Below are 24,415 nucleotides of genomic sequence, written 5' to 3' on the forward strand. Positions count from 1 at the left end.
CGACCCCAATGCAAGTCAGTGGGAAATAAAAGTCGGCATTGAGCGGATGACATTCATCCACTCAATGCCGACTTTTATTCCCCATTGACTTGCATTGGGGTCGGGTTTCGGACGAAACACCGACTTTTTTTGCCCTAGTCGGACCAGTTTCATCTGAAACGAATTTTGTTTCATGAAACCCGATCCGACTAAAGTCGCTCAACTCTAGTCATAATACCAAATAATAATAATAAAAAAAAAGAATATAGACATGTGAAAACTGAAACACACTCTTAAATATACCTCATTGCCTTCTATGTGTTAAAAAGAATACTAATACAGCTGTAGGAGTATAAAAAAAAATAACCATGTGCATTAAAAAAGCATATTAACATTATTCAGAGACACTATAGCCACATGGAAGGCAGTCAGAAAAAAAATACAAATTGTCATTTAGAGTTCCTAAATTACCTCTCTGGAATAATCCAGAATACATGCAGGGAGTGGAAAGTAAACTATTAAAAAAGGGAAGATCAAGGGGTATAAATAATATTATACAACTGCATCCCACAGAACCAAGGTGGATGAAAAAAGGTGAATTAATTGAGAAATTCCGCCTAAATTCCCAATCAAACAATTAAATTTGAGCAGACTAGACATTGTTTTATGAATCTTTTGGATGATATTTCCCAAGAGAATATACAGTTGAAACCAGAAGTTTACATACACTACATAAAAAGACACATGCATGTTTTTCTCAATATCTGACATGAAATCAGAAAAAACTTTTCCCGTTTTAGGTCAATTAAGATTACCAGAATTATTTGCCAAATGCCAAAATAACGAGAGTGAGAGAGAGAATGTTTTAAGGCATTTTTATTGCTTACTGCAAAGTCAAAGGTTTACATATACTAAGATTACTATGCCTTTAACCCCTTCTGCAGAACAGCAGTACTAGTATGGCACACTGATCGCACGGCCTCACCTGAGAGCCACGGCAATCGGTTCCAAGTGTCAGCTGTATGTGACAGCTGACACCTCGCACCCACGTCCTCGATTGGTGCTAGCACCAATTATGGGTATTTAACCCCTCTGATGTCGCTGTCAGTAGTGATGGCGACATATAGGGGCATTGCACAGGGATGGGGCTCCCTGCGCACTTCCATCAGGACAACGCGATGCAATTGCATTGTCCTGATGATCTCCATGGAGACTCCCCAGCCCTAAGATAGTCGCGGGGTCCTTCCGGGTCCTGCAGAGAAGGTGGCTTGTGAGTGCCTGCTGGGAGCAGGCACTGGCATGCCTCCTTCCTTGTCTGTCAGATCCTAATGTGATACTCTGCCATGCAGAGTATCAGATCAGCGATCTGACACTATACAGTGATGTCCCGTCCTGGGACAATGTAAAAAAGTTAAAAAATAAAATATTAAAAAGTGTAAAAATATTTTTTTTAAAAATCCCCAAATAAAGAAAAAAAAAAGAAATAAATATTTTTCCAATTAATACCTTATTTGGTATCGCCGCATCCGTAACGACCCACTCTTTAAAACTGTCCCACTAGTTAACCCCTTCAGTGAACACCGTAAAAAAAAGAAGCGAGGCTAAAAACAATGCTTGATCACCATTCCGCCAAGCACAAAGTGCAATAAAACGTGATCACAAAGATGGGTGTAAATAAAAATGGTACCGCTAAAAATGTCATCTTGTCCCGCAAAAAACAAGCCGCTATACAGCTCCATCAGCAGAAAAATAAAAAAGTTATAGCTCTCAGAATAAAGCGATGCAGAAATAATATTTTTTTCTATAAAATAGTTTTTATTGTGTAAAAGTGCCAAAACATAAAGAAAGATATAAATGAGGTATCGCTGTAGTTATACTGACCTGAAGAATAAAACTACCTTATCAATTTTACCACACACGGAACGGTATAAAAAAAAAAAAACTTCCTGAATTGCTGGTTTTTGTTCATTCTGTCTCCAAAAAATCAGAATAGAAAGTAATCAAAAAAGTCACATGCACAAAAATGGTACCAATAAAAACGTCAGCTCATTCCGCAAAAAAACAAGCCCTCAAATGACTGTCGGCCAAAATATGAAAAAATTATAGCTCTCAAAATATGGTGATGTAAAAACTAGTTGTTGCAATAAAAAGCGTCTTTTAGTGTGTGACAGCAGCCAAACATAAGAACCCAATATAAATCTGGTATCGCTTTAATCGCACCGACTCGAAGAATAAAGTCGCCTAATCACTTATACCGCACGAGGAAAGGCGTGAAAAATAAATAAAACCAATATCTAGATACAGTAAGTGCCATAAGGAGTTTAGTTTCCAAAATGGTGTCACTTCTGGGGTTTTTTCACTGTTTAGGCACATCAGGGGGCTCTTCAAATGCGACATGGCATCTGCTAATTATTCCAGCAAATTTTGCATTCCAAAAGTCAAATGGCGCTCCTTCCCTTCCAAGCCCTGCCGTGCGCCCAAACAGTTGTTTTCCTCCACATATTGGGTATCGGCATACTCAGGAGAAATTGCACAACAAATTGTATTTAGCAATTCCTCCTGTTACCCTTGTGAAAGTAAAAAAAATTAGGTCTAAAGGAAAATTTTTGTGAAAGACAAGTACCGTAAATGTCTATTTTTCCTTCCACATTCCAAAAATTCCTGTGGAGCACCTAAGGGTTAATAAACTTCTTAAATGTGGTTTTGAGCACCTTGAGGGGTGCAGTTTTTAGAATGGTGTCACTTTTGGGTATTTTCTTTCATATAGGCCCCTCAAAGTCACTTCAAATGTGAGATGGTTCCTAAAAAGAATGGTTTTGCAAATTTTGTTGTAAAAATGAGAAATCGCTGGTCAACTTTTAACTCTTATAACTTCCAAAAAAAAACAACAATTTTCCAAAATTGTGCTGATGTAGAGTAGACACGTGGGAAATATTAATTATTATCTATTTTGTGAGATAAGTTTCTCTGATTTAAGGGGAAAAAATTAAAAGTTTGAAAATTGCGAAATTTTCAACATTTTTGCCAAATTTCCTTTTTTTCACAAATAAACGCAAGTCATATCAAAATTTTTTTACCACTATCAAAGTACAATATGTCACGAGAAAACAGTCTCAGAATCACCGAAATCCATTAAAGCGTGCCAGAGTTATGACCTCAAAAAGTGACAGTGATCAGAATTGTAAAAAGTGGCCTGGTCAGGATGGTGAAAACAGGCTGCGGGGTGAACGGGTTAAACAATTCTGGACTGCCCATATAATGATTCATGTGTTTTGAAGCTTCTTTTTTTTGGCAACATCTGAGTTAATTAGATACAACCCTGTGAATGTACAGTTGTGGCAAAAGTATTGACACCCCTGCATTTCTGTCAGATAATACTCAGTTTCTTCCTGAAAATGATTGCAAACACAAATTCTTTGGTATTATTATCTTCATTTAATTTGTCTTAAATTAAAAAGCACAAAAAGAATTGTCCTAAAGCCAAATTGGATATAATTCCACACCAAACACAAAAAAGAGGGTGGACAAAAGTACTGGCACTGTTCGAAAATACATTGCTTCTTTGCGTAGCAACTTGGGAAAGTCTCAAGAAATCAGCCAAGATATCAGGAAGAGAATTGTGGACTTGCACAAATCTGGCTCATCCTTGGGTACAATTTCAAGATAACTGAAGGTGCCTCGTTCATCTGAACAAACAAATATACGCAAGTACAAACAAGATGGGAATGTCCAACAATCATACGGCTCAGGAAGGAGACGTTTCTGTGTCCCAGAGATGAACAGGTGTTGTGAGTTCATTTTTCCCTTCACCATTGAGGTCTGATGAACTCCCTCCTCTAGTGAAGGAAGGTAGTGAGACTGATTACCAAACACCTGGGCAGCTAGATGATGACTGGGTGGCTGGAATTGACTGGATATAAGGCTGCCGACGCCCTTCTTCCTGGCTGGTGATTTTCCTGCTGGATTCTTGGAGACCAGTCTGATTCCTGCGTCTCAAAGCTAAGTTTTTCTGCTCTGCTTTGTACTCTTCAGTTTTGTTTTTGTTTTGCCTTGTTTTTTGGGAGTTCTGCCATCCCCGGCCGGGGGTGAGCTGAATTCCATTTTTGTCTCTGATCTGTTGATCTTTTGCTCTGTCTTCAGAATATACCTGAGTGCTGATATAGTCTTTTGAAGCCTAGCGACTTCAGGGCCTGTTTTTCCTATCAGTCGGTTTGCTCATTTTGATAACGTTTTTGCGGATGGCAGACAGCAGCTTTCCTATCCTGTCCTATGTAGTTAGCTTGGGCCCCATCATTTGCTCAACCTATCTTTCTATCTGTGTTAGTGTTTTCATCTTGCTTCACCGTCATTATATGTTGGGGGCTGCCTATTGCTTTGGGGTCTGCTCTGGGGCAGTTTAGTTTTTCCCCTTTCTGTCTTTAGGCTATGTAGTTCTCCGGCTGTGATCGAGGGATCTAGGGCACCGTAGGAACCCCCCACGGCTACTGCTAGTTGTTGAGGATAGGTTCAGGGGTCTACAATTCGATAGCTGCCTACCTCTCTGGTTTTTCTGGACTTAGCTGGTATTTTGTTTTTTCCTCCTCCGGTGACTCATCATAACAGAATCACCAGACATACCACAGATCCTAGGGTACTCAATAGCAGGAGAGAATTGTAAAAAAAAAAAAAAAAAGTGTCAGAATTTTTTTTTTTTTTTTGTGTGCATATTTTTTCCTCTATATCTCTGAGGCCGTAGGGAGAATTTTTCTCTCAATGGAGATGAAGCAATTGTCTGATCGTGTGGAGCAGCTCACTGCTAAAGTGCGGGGAATTTCCGCCTTTCTTGCTCATTCACATGCTGCTGAACCAAAGATTCCTACTCCTGATGTGTTTTTTGGGGATCGGTCTAAATTCTTGAATTTCAAGAATAATTGTGAATTATTTTTTGCCTTGAAGCCTAACTCGTTGGGGAACTCCGCGCAGCAGGTTAAAATTGTCATCTCTTTGCTGCGCGGCGATCCCCAGGATTGGGCATTTTCTTTGAAACCTGATGATCCTATTCTGAATAATGTGAACGCATTTTTTCAAGCCTTGGGGTTGTTGTATGATGAACCTAATGCTATTGATCAGACTGAAAAGACCCTGTTGGCATTAAGCCAGGGTCGGGATTCGGCAGAGTTGTACTGTCAAAAATTCCGAAAGTGGGCGGTCCTTACTACCTGGAATGATGGTGCCTTGGCAGCCCTCTTTCGGAAGGGTTTGTCAGAAACTGTAAAAGATACTATGGTGGGATTTCCTGTTCCCTCTGGTCTTGACGATTCTATGTCATTAGCCATTCAGGTGGATCGGCGTTTACGTGAACGCAAAACTACACGAGAGATGTTGCCACCTGTTGAACAAATGTCTGAACCTATGCAATGTGATAGAGTTTTGTCTAGCGCGCAACGTCAGGAGTTCAGAAGGCTTAATAAGCTGTGTTTTTTTGTGGAGATGCCTCGCATATTATTTCTGTCTGCCCTAAACGAGAGAAACGTTGTGCACACACGTTTTCTGTGGGTGGTGTTCAACCTAAGTTTCTTCTGGCAATTACTCTGATCTGCTCCCTGTCCACATTTTCCGCCAAGGCTTTTGTGGATTCAGGAGCAGCTCTGAACCTGATGGACTTGGATTTTGCTAAACATTGTGGATTTCCTATGACACTTCTGCGGACGCCTATTCCTTTGAGGGGTATTGATGCTACTCCTTTGGCGAAGAATAAACCTCAGTTTTGGACCCAGGTGGCAATGCGGGTCGCCCCAGACCATCAAGAAAATTGCAGATTTTTGGTGTTGCATAATTTGCATGATACCATTGTTCTGGGGTTTCCCTGGTTGCAAATCCATAATCCAGTTCTGGATTGGAAATCTTTGTCTGTGGTGAGTTGGGGTTGTCGGTGTGCCCTTAGTGATGTTCCTGTTTTCTCCACCTCTCCCCAGTCGCATGATGTTCCTGACTATTTGGCTGACTTTTATGATGTATTTAGTGAGAATGAGTCTGCATCTTTGCCTCCTCATAGGAGTTATGACTGTGCAATTGAGCTGAACCCGGGGTGTAAATTCCCCAAGGGTCGGCTTTTCAATTTATCTGTACCCGAGCACGAGGCTATGCGATCCTATATTAAGGAGGCATTGGAGAAGGGTCATATTAGACCATCCTCTTCACCCTTAGGTGCTGGGTTTTTTTTCGTGGCTAAAAAGGATGGTTCATTAAGGCCTTGTATTGACTATCGTGCCCTCAACAAAATTACTGTTAAATATCAGTATCCGTTACCCCTGATTTCTGATCTATTCTCCAGAGTTAAAGGTGCTTGCTGGTTTACCAAGCTTGACCTCAGGGGGGCGTATATTCTTATTCGCATTAAGCATGGGGATGAATGGAAGACGGCGTTTAATACTCCGGAGGGACATTTTGAGTACCTGGTGATGCCTTTTGGGCTCACTAATGCCCCTTCTGTCTTCCAGTGCTTCATGAACGATATATTCCGAGACTTTGTGGATAAATTTTTGATTATTTATCTGGATGATATTTTGATCTTCTCCAAGAATTGGGACTCTCATGTGGAACATGTTCGGACTGTGTTCCGGATTTTGAGGGAGAATTCCCTGTATGTCAAGGGATCGAAATGCCTTTTTGGTGTACAGAGGATTTCATTTTTGGGATTTATTTTGTCTCCGTCAACTATTGAAATGGACCCGGCCAAGGTACAGGCCATTTATGATTGGGTTCAGCCCACTTCTTTGAAGGCCCTCCAGAAGTTTTTGGGTTTTGCTAATTTTTATAGGAAATTTATAGCTAATTTTTCTGGTATTGCCAAGCCATTGACGGATTTGACTAGGAAGGGTGCTGATGTGCTGAATTGGTCTTCGGAGGCTGTTTCTTCCTTTCAGGAGCTGAAGCGAAGATTCACTTCTGCTCCGGTTTTGCAGCAACCTGATCTCTCACTCCCGTTTCAGGTGGAGGTGGAGGTGGACGCTTCTGAGATTGGTGCAGGAGCGGTGTTGTCCCAAAAAGATCCTGTGACATCTAAAATGAATCCTTGTGCTTTCTTTTCCCGAAAGTTCTCCCCATCCGAACGTAACTATGATGTGGGGAATCGGGAACTGTTGGCCATGAAATGGGCATTTGAGGAGTGGAGACATTGGTTGGAGGGAGCCAAACACCAAGTCGTGGTCCTTACTGACCACAAGAATTTGATTTACCTGGAGTCGGCCAAGCGCTTGAATCCTAGACAGGCTAGGTGGGCCTTGTTTTTCACACGTTTTGATTTTGTGGTCTCTTTTCTTCCGGGCACTAAGAATGTCAAGGCAGACGCCCTCTCTAGGAGTTTCCTTGCTGATTCTCCTGTTGTGACTAAGCCTGCTACCATCTTAGGCGAGGGGGTAGTTCTTTCTGCCATCTCGCCTGATTTGAGACATGCTCTGGAAGAGTTTCAGGAGGACAAACCTGAGCGTTGTCCCAGTGGAAAGTTGTATGTTCCTGACCAGTGGAGGAAGAGAGTGATGTCTGAAGTTCATTGCTCTGCATTGGCTGGTCATCCAGGTATTTTTGGCACTAGAGATCTGGTGAGTCGGTCTTTTTGGTGGCCCGCCTTGTCTCGTGATGTCAGGAATTTTGTGCTGTCCTGTGGGACTTGCTCCCGGTCTAAACCTTGTTCTCGCTCTAGTGGCTTGTTGATGCCTTTGCCGGGGCCCAGGAGGCCATGGACCCATATTTCAATGGATTTTATCTCTGATATGCCTGTCTCTCAGAGAATGACTGTTATTTGGGTGATTTGTGATAGATTCTCTAAGATGGTCCATCTTGTACCACTCCCTAAGTTGCAATCTTCCTCTGAGTTGGTGCCCTTGTTTTTGCAACAGGTGGTTCGCTTGCACGGGATTCCTGAGAACATTGTATCTGACAGAGGAGTTCAGTTTGTGTCTAGATTTTGGAGGACTTTCTGTTCCAAGCTGGGAATTCAGTTGTCCTTCTCCTCTGCGTTTCACCCTCAGACCAATGGGCAGACGGAGAGAACAAACCAGACTTTGGAGTCGTATTTGAGATGTTTTATTTCTGCCGATCAGGATGATTGGATTTCATTTTTGCCCTTGGCCGAATTTGCTTTAAATGATAGAGCTAGTTCTGCCACTTTGATGTCACCTTTTTTTTGTAACTTTGGTTTTCACCCTCGATTTTCTTCAGGGCAGGTGGAGCCTTCTGCCTGCCCAGGTGTTGACACTGTGGTGGAGAGAATGCAGCAGATCTGGGACCAAGTAGTGGATAAGTTGTCTCTCTCCCAGGAAAAGGCCCAGCGGTTTTCCAACCGGCGTAGGACCTTTGGTCCCCAGTTTAAGGTGGGTGATATGGTTTGGTTGTCATCAAAAAATATCGCTATGAAGGTGGCTTCTCCTAAGTTTAAGCCTAGATTTATTGGACCTTACAAGATTTTGGAGATTATTAATCCGGTCTCTTTTCGGTTGGCTCTTCCTGTCACATTTAAAATTCATAATGTGTTTCATAAGTCCTTGTTGAAGAGGTTTGTTGAACCAGTAGTTCCTGTGGTGGCACCTCCTGACCCTATATTGGTTGAAGGTAACATGGAATATGAGGTAGAGAAGATACTGGATTCCCGTCTGGCTAGACGGAGACTCCAGTATTTGGTTAAGTGGAAGGGTTATGGTCAGGAGGATAATTCCTGGGTCTCTGCCTCTGATATTCATGCCGAAAGATTGGTGCGTGCCTTTCATCGGGCTCACCCGGATCGCCCTGGTGGCATGGATGAGGGTTCGGTGACCCCTCCTCAAGGGGGAGGTACTGTTGTGAGTTCATTTTTCCCTTCACCATTGAGGTCTGATGAACTCCCTCCTCTAGTGAAGGAAGGTAGTGAGACTGATTACCAAACACCTGGGCAGCTAGATGATGACTGGGTGGCTGGAATTGAGGACTGGATATAAGGCTGCCAACGCCCTTCTTCCTGGTTGGTGATTTTCTTGCTGGATTCTTGGAGACCAGTCTGATTCCTGCGTCTCAAAGCTAAGTTTTTCTGCTCTGCTTTGTACTCTTTAGCTTTGTTTTTGTTTTGCCTTGTTTTTTGGGAGTTATGCCATCCCCGGCCGGGGGTGAGCTGAATTCCATTTTTGTCTCTGATCTGTTGATCTTTTGCTCTGTCTTCAGAATATACCTGAGTGCTGATATAGTCTTTTGAAGCCTAGCGACTTCAGGGCCTGTTTTTCCTATCAGTCGGTTGGCTCATTTTGATAGGGTTTTTGCGGATGGCAGACTGCAGCTTTCCTATCCTGTCCTATGTAGTTAGCTTGGGCCCCATCATTTGCTCAACCTATCTTTCTATCTGTGTTAGTGTTTTCATCTTGCTTCACCATCATTATATGTTGGGGGCTGCCTATTGCTTTGGGGTCTGCTCTGGGGCAGTTTAGTTTTTCCCCTTTCTGTCTTTAGGCTATGTAGTTCTCCGGCTGTGATCGAGGGGTCTAGGGCACCGTAGGAACCCCCAACGGCTACTGCTAGTTGTTGTGGATAGGTTCAGGGGTCTGCAATCCGATAGCTGCCTACCTCTCTGGTTTTTCTGAACTTAGCTGGTATTTTGTTTTTTCCTCCTTCGGTGACTCATCATAACAAACAGGTTTTCGTCTGACATGTGCATATCAACCCAAGGACAAAAGCAAAAGACCTTTTGAAGATGATGGTGGAAGCTGGTAAGATTGTGTCAGTATCCACAGTGAAATGAGTACTGTATCAACATGGGATGAAAGACCACTTTGCCAGGAGGAAACCATTACTCCAAAAGAAACATAAAAAACAAGGAGACTAAGGGTGTGTGCACACGCTGCGGATTCTGCTGCGGTTCCGCAGCGGATTTGGCCGCTGCGGGTCCGCAGCAGTTTTTGCTGCGGTGTACAGTACCATTATTCCCTATGGGAATACAAAACCGCAGTGCAGACGGTGCGGATTTTTCCGTGCGGTTTTTCTGCGGTTTTGAAACCGCAGAAAGAATTGACATGTCAATTCTTTCTGCGGATTCCGCTGCGGTTTGCCATCTCCTCCATTGAGGAGATGAAAAACCGCAGGGCAAAACCGCAGAGCAATCCGCAGGTAAAACCGCAGGTCTTTTGACCTGCGGTTTTACCTGCAGATTTTACAAAATCCGCGCGGCCAAATCCGCACTGCAATCCGCAGCGTGGGCACATACCCTAATGCTTGCAAATGCACATAGGAACAAAGACCTGTGGGCTGATGAAGCTAAAATTGAAGTTTTTGGGAATAATGACCATCATTAGGTTTGGAGGAAAGACGGAGAAGCTTGGAAGCCTATGAACACCATCCCAACTGTGAAACACGTGGGTGGCAGCATCATGTTGTGGGGTTGTTTTGGTGCAGGAGGGACTTGTACACTTAACAAAATAGATAGCATCATGAGAAAAGAAGATTATGTGGCAATACTGATTGCAACATCTCAAAACATTAGCCAGGAAGTTAAAGCTTGGGAGTAAATGGGTCTTTCAAATGGACAATGACTCTAACCATACTGCTAAAATGGTAGCAAAGTGGGTTAAGGATAGCAAAGGCAATGTTTTAGAGTGGCCATCACAAAACCCTGATCTCAATCCTATTAAAAATTTATGGGCAAAGCTGAAAAGGCAGGTGCGAGCAAGGTGACCTACAAACCTGGATCAGTTACGCCAGTTTTGTCAGGAGGAATGGGCCCAAATTTCCGATCAACTATTGTAAGAAGCTTGAGGAAGGATATCCCAAATGTTTGACCCAAGTCATTCAGTTTAAGGGCAATGGTACCAAATACTAATGAAATGTATGTAAACTTTTGACTTTGCAGTGAGTAATAAAGATGACTTAAAACATTCTTCTCTCATTATTCTGGCATTTGGCAAATATTAATAATTATGGTAATCCTAATTGACCTAAAACAGGAAAGGTTTAATTTGATTTCATGTCAGATATTGAGAAAAACATGCATCTGTGTCTTTTTATACAGTGTATGCAAACTTCTGGTTTCAACTGTGTATAATGATTTTGACTGCCTGGAAAGGGCCTCTGCAAGTTCTTTCTCTGTTTCCTTTCTTCATAATGAAATGATAGATATAATGCTGGGGGTCCAACCTGAAACTTTTTTTAAACGCTGGGAGAAACAACTTAATGACCATGACATTGGATCTAAAATAATAGAGGGCTGGGGAAAACACGTAAGGTAATACTCACTGAAATGTGGAGGGAAACCCAATGCAAGATCATACACAAGGCAATATGCCTTTGATCTCTCAAAAACACACCTTAAACCTAACAGAATTACACAATGTCCAAAATATGGAACTCCTATAGGTTTGTTACATGGGATCTGGATATGTCTAAAATTGTAGACTAAGAATGCATTGAAAACATTTGGAAGCTCGGGTCCCAAATACCTTTCACTATGATATTATTCCACTATTGGGCAAGTGAAAAAGCAAGAGTGGGAAAACAGCCATCATCGCCCCCCCTCCCTTAGTTCATGTGATAATTTTATTAGCCAAGAGATTGCTATTGGGATGCTGGATGAAACCCTGGATGCTGATATTCCAGGAATTCATTTCAGAACCAAAAAAACCTATTGTATGTAGAAATAAAATATAGAAGTGTGAAAACAACTAAATGTGTTAACACCTTTGTTTCACTTAATACATGAGTGTGAATGAGCCCATGATCTCTGAACAAGAGGACATGTCCTACACCAAATCAATTACGTGTATAGATGTTTTCTACCTCAAAACCTATGAAGACTTTTGCTGCCCGAGTTGTGTCCCATATTTTGATGCAAAATATGGGTGTACTTGTATGCCATGTACAAGGTGATGTAAAAAAGAGAAATGCTTCTACCATCTTTAGTCATTATTGATCTTTCTTAATCTATTTTAGGAGCATTATGCCAGGTGAACACCACCATATTTTCTGTCAGGGTGCGATACGACAAAACATTGGATCACACTTGGACCAATGTTATTCTATGAGGCCAAGCTGGTCTGAGGAAAAAAATTGCACCATGTCCGAGGTTGATTCAATATTTGGATCGCACTCAGCCATGCAAGTCGATGAGTGTGTGGAAATCATCAGACTTCCTAGGATGACATCTGAGTGCAGAACGATTTCCACGGACTGGCACAATGGAGAAGATGGAGAAATGTTGTTCTCCATCTCCTCATAGTGTGCTCCGATTCGCTCTTTGGAGCACGCTGTGCTGACTCTCAGATCAGAATTTGATCAAGAGTGTCGTTTGCATAATCGTCCCGATTCTCTCGGATGAAAGAATCGACAGCTGTGTGCACCATACATAGTATGGGAAGATTAAATTATGCTAGTACACAGCATTGTCATGAATAAGTCAGGGGTTTTTTTTTGTTTTTTTTTTGATCTACTGAGTATTAATTTAAAATTAACATTTATATTGTACAAAAATCTCAATTTACATGTAAACATAATGGCAATGTGAAACTAACTCATATAAAACTATTTCTGTTACTTCTAGTTTTGATGAAAAAAATCTCTTCTTGATTTCAGAGCAACAGTGGGAATCAATCTATGCCATGCTATAACTTCCTCATCGATATACCAAAGAAGGATAATATTTACCTCCAGAATATAGGAAAACATTCACTTTGTAAGCATTACTGTATTACGGTATATATTATAGTATTATATCAGTGGTCCTCATCCTCAACCTTTCTGACCTTGAAAGTCACATTCAGCTTTGAGAGACGGTCGCGAGCCATATTTAGGTCTAAGAGGGTTGTGAGCCATATCCAGCTCCCGCCCCCTCACAGTAATGATACCCAGAGCCCCCTATTACTGGTATAATGACAGCCAAAGCTTTTTCACAGAAATCACACCAAGGCAGTATACCAAGATCCAGAGGTTCCCACAATACCCCCTTTTAATATTCTCACATCAAGCACTCCCATCACACTGTTGCATCCAGCTTCAAGTACCTCCTCTGACAGGTAGCATCACTCGGTTTCCAGCTTACCAGACTTATATTGTCTCCAAACTCTCAAGGCTAGAAGATACACATTCAGATCTGCTCTTCTGTGCAGGGCTACTCAAAAAATTCACCATTTTGAGATGTGCTCTTCATAGTTGTTTGCTAGACCTGGAGTGAATGCACCAAGCTGGCAGGCAGCCTCGAGCCACACATCATGGGCTGGGCATGAACGCCACAAGCTGGGAACCCCTGCTCTTATATCATCTACCTTTTTTAGGATTTAATTTGGTAAAATGTGACCTAGTCTAAATAGTTTACTAATTTTAAGATTTTTGCTCTTAATTAATGGTATCAAGTTCTTAATATGTTAAGGTTTTTGCTCACCTTGTCTCTTTACAAGCGTGTATATGGATTTGTTTTGTATGCATGGTATTTGTCATTGTTGGTTGCATTATGGACATACTTATAGAGACGAATGAGTGCCTGAAATCTTATCTTTTGATGACTGGATATTTATAACAAAATGTGGGAAGCACGTCACTCCTAATGGTAGGCGCACGGATGGGGTCCCAATCCAGAATATAATAGAAGAGGAATCCAGTACTCTTTCTATGATACAATTTATTGTGTTCGATAGATAAATTGTGTATGAAAAAATGACGTTTTGGTCTCATTGACCTTCATTAGACAATCACAAAAAGCGTATTCAATCCGGTTATTTTAGAGTAAATTCATAGTGCGTTTTTTAGAAACAACCAATATGGTGACGTCGCCAGAAGTATTCATGAGTGGGAAGTTGTGTCTGCATCACATGTACAGTTGTTCATCATCGTTTTGGATCAGAATTTCTTCAGAGTTTGGTCAGAGTGTCAGCTTTTACGATGTCAGTTTCAGCAGTGAGTTTTCACGTATGAAAAAAATTATTGCAAAGTTTCTTCTATCCATTACATGGATAATCACGGACATCGCATTGACTGTAAAAGGATTCCATCCGTGCGTTGATTTTCATGGACCCATAGAATTGTATTGGTAATTTTGATCCATGACTTGGATCAAAAAAGGGAATCTCCTTGATTTTTTTGTGGAAAAAACAGACATGTTAATAACACTATAGCATTTAAAGGGTAAAAGTTCAGTCCATGAAAATTCTGGATAGAACACATGTGATTAATGTCTGAATGACATGTTAATAACACTATAGCATTTAAAGGGTAAAAGTTCAGTCCATGAAAATTCTGGATAGAACACATGTGATTAATGTCTGAATGACATGTTAATAACACTATAGCATTTAAAGGGTAAAAGTTCAGTCCATGAAAATTCTGGATAGAACACATGTGATTAATGTCTGAATGAGGCCTTAGTACTTGGCCACTGAAAATGTAAAGCCGATTACAGGTCTCGTTGCCTTTTCTCCTAGACCGATAATTAGTAAAGAAAAGAGTGGAAACCTAAACTTCGATCAACCTTCTCACATAAAACATTTTAAAATATTCCACATATTGGTAAATGATGCCCAGGGTGTTCATTGGGAGTATGTCCTGCTTGGAAATGTCTGGCATGTTCATCAGTAACCCAGCTTTTTTTCTTTGTTGTTAATGAAGGTCTTCATCATCCTCCATAGTCTTTCCTAAATCTAGCAATAGTTCCATACTGCATGAAACCTGCACATGAACATTGGCAATTCATTGTTTGGGACAGATTTTTTAATTCCTTTCTGTACGTGTGTTGGCTCCAATCTACATTCAACCTAGAAAAGAGGAGTTGGTTTATGGATGAAGACATCTGACATTTTTAAGCAGGGTATAAACCTAGTAGACACTCCAGTCCCTGCTTGCATACAGTAGAGAAAATGTTTTAATCTTTTGCTGTGCTCCAATGATAAAAACTCCTTTATAAGACCAGGAGCTCATTTTAGGATGGTAAAAAGTGATGACAGATTCCATTTAACCCCTTAACCCCCAAGGGTGGTTTGCACGTTAATGACCAGGCCAGTTTTTACAATTCTGACCACTGTCACTTTATGAGGTATTAACGCTTCCATGGATCCTGGTGATTCTGACATTGTTTTCTCATGACATATTGTACTTCATGATAGTGGTAAAATAGAAATTTGGCGAAAATTTTGAAAATTTTGCAATTTTCCAACTTTGAATTTTCATGCCCTTAAATCACAGAGATATGGCACACAAAATACTTAATAAGTAACATTTCCCACATGTTTACTTTACATCAGCACAATTTTGGAACCAAATTTTTTTTTTGTTAGGAAGTTATAAGGGTTAAAAGTTGACCAGCAATTTCTCATTTTTACAACACCATTTTATTTTTAGGGAACACATTACATTTGAAGTCACTTTGAGGGGTCTATATGATAGAAAATACCCAAAAGTGACACCATTCTAAAAACTACACCCCTCAAGGTGCTCAAAACCACATTCAAAAGTTTATTAACCCTTGAGGTGCTTCACAGGAATTTTTTGAATGTTTAAAAACAAACTACTTCAGGTCCAATTTTTTTTATTTTACCAAGGGTAATTGTTGTGCAATTTGTCCTGACTAGGCTGATACCCCATATGTGGGGGTAAACCACTGTTTGGGCGCATGGCAGAGCTTGGAAGGGAAGGAGCACTGTTTAACTTTTTCAACGCAGAATTGGCTAGAATTGAGATCAGACGCCATGTCACGTTTGGAGAGCCCCTGATATGCCTGAACAGTGGAAACCCCCCCAATTCTAACTCCAACCCTAAGCCCAACACACCCCTATTCCTACTCCCAACCCTAGCCTTAACCCTAGCCCTAACCCTAGCCCTAACCCTAACGGGAAAATGGAAATAAATACATTGTTTTTTATTGTATTATTTTTCCTTAACTAAGGGGGTGATAATGGGCGGTTTGATTTACTATTTATAGCGGATTTTTATGTTTGGCAGCTGTCACACGCTAAAAGATGCTTTTTATTGCAAAAAATAGTTTTTGCATCACCACATTTTGAGAGCTATAATTTTTCCATATTTTGACCCACAGAGTCATGAAAGGTCTTATTTTTTGCGGGACGAGTTGACGGTTTTATTGGTACCATTTTCAGGCACATGACTTTTTTGTTGCTTTTTATTCTGATTTTTGGGACGCAGAATGAACAAAAACCAGCAATTCATGAATTTCTTTTGGTGAGGGGGCATTTACACCATTCCGCGTGTGGTAAAATTGATAAACCAGTTTTATTCTTTGGATTAGTACGTGTCACGGGGCAGTAGGGGGAAAACAGGAGAAGTGGAACCAGGGCCCCTGAACTGCCCCTCAGCCTAAGGCGGTGCCCTGACTTTCCTTAATTTGGGGGTACACTTGATGGTAGTGAGGCCCAAGTCCCTGACCTGTCCCTATCTCCTGTTTAGCCCTGAGCTAAACCCCCAACCCCCTCCCCAGGAGGTGAGACAGGGAATAAAGTGAACTACGCAAAAAACCCAAGGAAAAGGTAATACAGACACCTCGGGTTAAATAAAGTAAAAGACAAGACTTAGCTTGCTCTGCTGCAATGCTCCAGGACAGCAGAGTTAGCCACTTGAAAACAGCATACAGCTGAAGCACCACAGAACTGTCAGCTCCTGAACTCCAGCTTGGTTGGTCTCCAAAGAGGGACAATATCACCAACAGTTAGCTGGTGCTCCTGGTGAGCTTATATAGGAAGGCGGGAGTGGTTTCCAACTGCATAGATAATTAATCACAATGCAGTAACAAAAGCGGCCACCGTGGTTGGGGGAACCCACCAGCAGGCTAACTAAAGTAGTAACACCAGCGGCCACCGTGGGCAAAAACTGACATTAACCCCTGATGGCCTGAAAGGAAAAAAGGTTATATATAAGGATCCAGATCTGACATCGATCCAAAAATGGATTGTGACAGTATGATGACAGCGATACCTCATTTATGTCATTTTTTATGTTTTGGTGCTTTTATACAATAAAAACAATTTTATATAAAAAATAATTATTTTTGCATCGCTATTCTGCGAGCTATAACTTTTTTATTTTTTCGCTGATGACGCTGAAGGTGGCTCTTTTTTTGTGGGACAAGATGACGTTTTCAGCGGTACCATGTTTATTTAAATCCGTCTTTTTGATCGCGTATTATTCCACTTTTTGTTCGGCAGTATGATGATAAAGCATTGTTTTTTGCCTTGTTTTTTTGAAGGGGATCACTAAAGGGGTTAACAAGTGGGACAGTTTTATAAGGCGGGTCGTTACGGATGTGGCGATACTAAATATGTGTACTTTTATTGTTTTGTTTTTTTTATTTACAAAAAAAAGAATTTATTAGGGAATTTTTTTTAATTTAACAATTTTTTTAAAAATTATTTTTAGGCTTGTTTTTTTTTCTTCACTTTATTGCATTGTCCCGGGGGGGGGGACATTACTATATAGTGTCAAATCGCTGATCTGACACTTTGCACTGCACTGTATCAGATCAGCGATCTGACAGGCAGTGCAGGTGGCTTCTCGGCGCCTGCTCTCAGCAGGCACTAAGAAGCCACATCCCTGCAGGACCCGAAAGGCCCCTACGGCCATCTTGGATCTGGGTGCCTGCAGGGAGGAGGCCCTAAGAACAACGTGAGTACATCGCGTTGTTCTGTTGGTCTCAGAGAAGCACGCAGGCAGCCCTCACCCTGCGCGATTCTTCCCTAAGCCCCCGGTACACTGCGATCATGTTTGATCGCAGTGTGCCAGGAGTTAATGTGTCGGGTGTCAGCTGTGATAATCAGCTGACACCCGTGAGCGCAGCTGATCGCCGATGACATATTATTCCGTCCATGGCATTAAGTCCCAGGGCACACGGGCGGAATAGTATGCCTAAGGTCAGAAAGGTGTTAAGCTAGAATTCTGTAGCACAAAAACATTTACACTTGGAAGATGTTTATAAATGTATGGATCTAGTACAGATAGCTGCAAAGAAAGATGAAAGCTATACATACAAACATAGTGACATCCAAACAAAAAAATTCATGAGATCTGGAAAAAAAACAAAAACTGTTTCTATTGTAAATTTTTAAATAAAAATGACAGGGGCCTGGACTAACTACACTAGAATATCTAATGCTTTCTGATGTCGCTTTGTGTCTTTGAAGGTATAGAACTTGGACCTCAGCCTCAAGGAGTGACCAGAGCGGATGTGTTGTCTAGGATGAGACAACTTGTAAACTGTGGCCTAGACTTCATTGAGCTTTTTAATCAAGGTAAGATATTGCCAAACAATTCACATATCTGGCGAACATTGGAAAGGCTTAAGGGTAAGTTCACACTAGGCCTTTCTTCAGTGGTTTTTTTTTCTGCAGCAAAACCTGACCTCTTGGCAGGAAAGAAGCTGCAGAAAAAAGCATGATTTCCATGTGTTTTTTTAGTTTTTTGTGTGCATTTTTTGTGGTGTTTTTGACATGCTAGATTTGTCTCTTGTGCATGCTGATAAAGATTAGTATTGAAAAAAAGTCTTATTCCATAAATTCTGGTTTTAGCACAAAAAACACGATACTTGCGTTTTTGGTGCGTTTTTCACAACCCATTCAAGTCAATGGGTGAAAAACACTGAAAAAAACACTGAGAGAAGTGACATGCTCTATGTCCAAAAAACCATGCAAAGCACAAAATCCTGATCACAAAAGAAACCATTTCTGAAATCTTGAAAGGCTTTGCTGGTACTGTAAGAAACATCTGAAAATTAGCATTACAAAGCGCATAAAAAAACGCAACAAAAACACCTAGTGTGAACTTAGCCTAAAGGAAACCTGCCACCATGAAAATGCAGTCCAGACTGCAGGTACCATGTTATAGAGCAGGAGTAGCTGAGCGGATTGATATTTAGTTTTGTGAGAAAGGATTCAGTATAACCTGTGATTTAATAATTTACTGCCTTTCATGGGATTTTCAGTCCAGGGGGCGGTCCTATCAGTGATTGACAGTGACCTCAGTATGCACTTATACAAAGAAAGCTGCCAGTCACTGATAGGACCGCCCACTGGCCCCGGAATCTCAGAAAGAGCAGACGATTAAGTGATTAAAAAACAGGTTTACTGAATCCTTTCTCACATAACTATATATCAATAACTATATATCAGGGCAGCACGGTGGCTCAGTGATTAGCGCTGCAGCCTTGGGTTCGAATCCCACCAAGGACAACATCTGCAAGGAGTTTGTATGTTCTCCCTGTGTTTGCGTGGGTTTCCTCCGGGCGCTCCGGTTTCCTCCCACACTCCAAAGACATACTGATAGGGAATATAGATTGTGAGCCCCATCGGGGACAGTGATGAAAATATGTGCAAACTGTAAAGCGCTGCGGAATATGTTAGCGCTATATAAAAATAAAGATTATTATTATTATATCAATCTGCTCAACTCCCCCTGCTCTATAACATGGTGCCGCAGATTGGATGGCACTTTCATGGTGACTGGTTCCCTTTAATTTGAAATATTCTATAACTTCTTAATATTAACTCAAAATTTCCTGGAATGTTTTTTGATTATGATATGATCACAGCATATTGTTTCTGTCATATTAATTCCTAAAGGTAAGGAGTTTCCAAGTTTTCAAACTGATATCTACAGAGTTTTGTCCAGAGTAGATTACCCACGAGATTCTTTTGGAGAAATTTCAGCTTTTATCCACAATGGGTTGCAGGTAAAGTTTTTATGGTTCTTTATTTCTATAACAATACCAAACAATCGGTAACATCTTTTCAATATTTAGACTATGTTCACACCCGCATTCTGACATTCCATTTATTTGTGACGGTTTTAGGAATAGACAAACAGTATTTACACTCAGAAAAGACCTGTTATATAACTGATGGAAACAGAAGCAGAGGGACCCCACTTATCATTATGTTCTCCCTTGGGGTTTTAATGTGTCATTTTTAGATTAGAAGGACACATAACAGACCTCAACCGATCCCTATAATATTAAATGGGATCCCTCAGATTCCATTTAGGCCACTTCTTTTATTAAAAATGGAACAGACTGAACATTGCCTAAGCGGCAGTAGAGATTATCATTTTGAAGACCTAGTGTCACTTACTGAGTTGCTTGCTATACTTTTGATAAAATCACTGTTTTATCAGCAGGAAAGTATCACTAGAGGACTAGTAAACCTGCTGCGATGTAGTCCCCCATATTCATGGGCTCTGTATAACCCCATCACTGATTGGCAGCTTTCTGCCTATGCACAGTTGGCACAGAAAATCTATATTAGATTACGGTATACTAAATTTCAGAGAAATGGTGAAGATTTTTTTTTAAAGACCTTTCAGCTACATAAGAACTTTTAATGTATTTTAACTTCATATAAATAAATTATTCACATTATACTTCCAAATTAGGACAAGGATTATGTTCCTTTGAAGCCAGGAGATCCTATCTTCACGACTATAAATGGAGAAGATTTGTTCTATGATGGAGAAAAGGTTGTTTATCCAACATTTATTAATGAAGCAGCATATTATGAGAAAAAGGTAGCATTCGTACTGACGGATAAAGTCAGCTGGAAAGTCCCTGCTTTAAAATTAGAGACTCCAGCAGACCATCCTTGAATCATAAAATAGGCGGCATCATTGTTGGACTGTGGTGCCTGGTGTCCACCAGTGGAATTGACTCTACATGGAAATATTAGCTATTCATTTTTAAGCCATATATATGCTCATGAAAAAAGTGTGCAAAACCGAAAGTTTTCTTTTAAGCAATCAAAACATGGCCAGTAATCCTGGAATGTAGAAGGAAACTTAATCTCAGAAACAATGGACTCCTGGATATGAGAACTCTTACCCTCCCACTGATCAGGAGGTTATACCATATCCTAGCAATATATATAGCCATATTTTATTTAGCAACGTAAATACCTACAATAGACTAAAGTGTGTTGGTCGTCAATCAAAGGTATTTTTAAATTTCTAATGCCAATTTTTTTATTTTTCTCTCAAGGAACCATTTTATACACCAATTTTCTAAGTAAATATACGGTATTTATAAAGGTGCTATTGACATAAAATTCTCACCAGATGTCGTTAACAACCCATACAATTCACACAAGCAGAGAAATCAAACCACAAATGTCCATAGATTAAGTTTTGTGTAATAATGACACAGGAAAAAAGTATTGAACACGCTTACTGAAATTTAATTAATATTTTGTGCAAAAGCCTTTGTTGGTGATCATAGAATCGTAGAGTTGGAAGGGACCTCCTGGGCCATCTGGTCCAACCCCCTGCTCAAAGCAGGATTCGCTAAATCATCCCAGTCAGATGTCTGTCCAGCCTCTGTTTGAAGACTTCCATTGAAGGAGTACTCACCACTTCTCGTGGCAGCCTGTTCCAGTCATTGCTCACTCTGTCAAAAAGTTTTTTCTAATATCTAATCTGTGTCTCCTCCCATTCAGTTTCATCCCATTGCTTCTAGTCTTTCCTTGTGCAAATGAGAATAAAGATGATCCTTCTACAATGTGACAGCCCTTTAACCCCTTCATGACCAAGCCTATTTTGACCTTAATGACCAGGCCATTTTTTGCAATTCTGACCAGTGTCCCTTTATGAGGTAATAACTCAGGAACGCTTCAATGGATCCTAGCGATTCTGAGAATGTTTTTTCGTGACATATTGGGCTTCATGTTAGTGGTAAATTTAGGTTGATAATTTTTGCGTTTATTTGTCAAAAAATCAGAAATTTGGTGAAAATTTAGAAAATTTTGCAATTTTCAAATTTTGAATTTTTATTCTGTTAAACCAGAGAGTTATGTGACACAAAATAGTTAATAAATAACATTTCCCATATGTCTACTTTACATCAGCACAATTTTGGAAACAAAATATTTTTTTGTTAGGAAGTTATAAGGGTTAAAAGTTGACCAGCGATTTCTCATTTTTACAATAAAATTTACAAAACCATTTTTTTAGGGACCACCTCACATTTGAAGTCACTTTGAGGGGTCTATATGGCAGAAAATACCCAAAAGTTACACCATTCTAAAAACTGCACCCCTCAAGCTACTCAAAACTACATTCAAGAAGATTATTAACCCTTCAGGTGTTTCACAGGAACTAAAGCAATGTGGAAAGAAAAAATGGACATTTTAATTTTTCCAACAAAAATTTTCTTTTAGCCTCAGTTTTTTCATTTTCACATGGGAAACAGGATAAAATGGATGCTAAAATTTGTTGGGCAATTTCTCCTGAGTGCACAGATACCTCATATGTGGTCATAAACCACTGTTTGGGTGCACGGCATGGCCCGGAAGGCAAGGAGCACCATTTGACTTTTTGAATGGAAAATTAGCTCCAATCGTTATCGGACACCATGTCGCATTTGGAGAGCCCCTGTGCACCTAAACATTGGAGCTCCCCCACAAGTGACCCCATTTTGGAAACTAGACCCCCTAAGGAACTTATCTAGACATGTAGGGAGCACTTTGAACCCCCAAGTGCTTCACAAAAGTTTATAACACAGAGCAGTGAAAATAAAAAATAATTTTTTTTCCTCAAAAATGATTTTTAGCACACTATTTTTAATTTTCACAAGGCTAACAGGAGAAATTGGACCACAAATCTTGTTGTCCAGTTTGTCCTGAGTACGCTGGTACCCCATATGTGGGGGGGAACCACTGTTTGGGCACACGGCAGGGCTCAGAAGGGAAGGAGCGCCATTTGACTTTTTAAAATGCAAATTACTTCCAATCGTTAGCGGACACCATGTTGTGTTTGGAGAGCCACTGTGTGCCTAAACATTGGCGCTCCCCCACAAATGACCCCATTTTGGAAACTAGACCCCCTAAGGAACTTATCTAGATGTGTAGTGAGCACCTTGAACCCTCAAGTGCTTCACAAAAGTTTATGACGCAGAGCCGTGAAAATAAAAAAAAAAATTTTTTCCCTCAAAAAATTATTTTTTAGTGCGCAATTTTTTATTTTCACAAGGGTACCAGGATAAATTAGACCCCAAAATTTGTTGTCCAGTTTGTCCTGAGTACGCTGGTACCCCACATGTGGGGGGGAACCACTGTTTGGGCACACGTCGGGGCTCGGAAGGGAAGTAGTGACATTTTGAAATGCTGACTTTGATGGAATGGTCTGCGGGTGTCATGTTACATTTGCAGAGCCCCTGATGTACCTAAACTGTGGAACCCCCCCACAAGTGACCCAATTTTGGAGACTAGACCCCCCAAGGAACTTATCTAGATGTGTGGTGAGCACCTTGAACCCCCAAGCGCTTCACAGAAGTTTATAACGCAGAGCCGTGAAAATAAAAAATATTTTTTTTTCCACAAAAAAAAAAATGATTTTTAGCCAGCAATTTTTTTTTCACAGGGGTAGCAGGATAAATTGGCCCCAAAAGTTGTTGTCCAGTTTGTTCTGAGTACGCTGATACCTCATATGTGGGTGGGGACCACTGTTTGGGTACACGTTGGGGCTCGGAAGGGAAGTAGTGACATTATGAAATGCTGACTTTGATGGAATGGTCTGCGGGCATCATGTTACATTTGCAGAACCCCTGATGTACCTAAACTGTGGAACCCCCCACAAGTGACCCCATTTTGGAAACTAGACCCCCCAAGGAACTTATCTAGATGTGTGGTGAGCACCTTGAACCCCCAAGTGCTTCACAGAAGTTTATAACGCAGAGCAGTGAAAATAAAAAATATTTTTTTTTCCTCTAAAAAAATGATTTTTAGCTATCAATTTCTTTTTTCACAAGGGTAGCAGGATAAATTGGACCCCAAAAGTTGTTGTCCAGTTTGTCCTGAGTACGCTGATACCCCAAATGTGGGGGATGACCACTGTTTGGGTACACGTCGGGGCTCGGAAGGGAAGTAGTGACATTATGAAATGCTGACTTTGATGGAATAGTCTGCGGGCATCATGTTACATTTGCAGAACCCCTGATGAACCTAAACTGTGGAACCCCCCACAAGTGACCCCATTTTGGAAACTAGACCCCCTAAGGAACTTATCTAGATGTGTGGTGAGCACCTTGAACCCCCAAGTGCTTCACAGAAGTTTAGAACGCAGAGACGTGAAAATAAAAAATATTTTTTTTTCCTCAAAAAAAATGATTTTTAGCCAGCAATTTTTTTTTTCACAAGGGTAGCAGGATAAATTGGACCCCAAAAGTTGTTGTACAGTTTGTCCTGAGTACGCTGGTGCCCCATATATGGGGGGGAACTATTGTTTGGGCACACGTAAGGGCTCGGAATGGAAGTAGTGGCGTTTTGAAATGCAGACTTTGATGGAATGGTCTGCGGTCGTCATTACGTTTGCAGAGCCCCTGATGTGCCTAAACAATAGAAACCCCCCACAAGTGACCCCATTTTGGAAACTAGACCTCCCAAGTAACTTATCTAGATGCCTGGTGAGCACTTTGGACCCCCAAGTGCTTCACAGAAGTTTATAACGCAGAGACGTGAAAATTATAAAAAAAAATTTT

The 24,415-nt window shown here is 40.7% G+C and overlaps 1 protein-coding gene across 1 annotated transcript in view; it reads left to right on the plus strand.

The window, feature by feature from the left end:
• The window catches only part of LOC141088020 (N-acyl-aromatic-L-amino acid amidohydrolase (carboxylate-forming)-like), a 52,043-nt gene extending 29,557 nt beyond the window's left edge, over window positions 1-22,486 (plus strand). The window contains exons 4-7 of the mRNA XM_073573869.1: window positions 12,541-12,640; window positions 18,084-18,191; window positions 19,518-19,627; window positions 20,326-22,486. Coding sequence (XP_073429970.1) covers window positions 12,541-12,640; window positions 18,084-18,191; window positions 19,518-19,627; window positions 20,326-20,535 — 528 coding nt within the window. The 3' untranslated portion in view covers window positions 20,536-22,486. The remainder of the gene's footprint in view (window positions 1-12,540; window positions 12,641-18,083; window positions 18,192-19,517; window positions 19,628-20,325) is intronic.
• The last annotated feature ends 1,929 nt before the right edge of the window (window positions 22,487-24,415 follow it).

Source organism: Dendrobates tinctorius, unplaced genomic scaffold, assembly GCF_039654945.1.
Source record: "Dendrobates tinctorius isolate UK_male_01 unplaced genomic scaffold, ASM3965494v1 ptg000007l, whole genome shotgun sequence".
Classification (NCBI taxonomy): domain Eukaryota; kingdom Metazoa; phylum Chordata; class Amphibia; order Anura; family Dendrobatidae; genus Dendrobates; species Dendrobates tinctorius.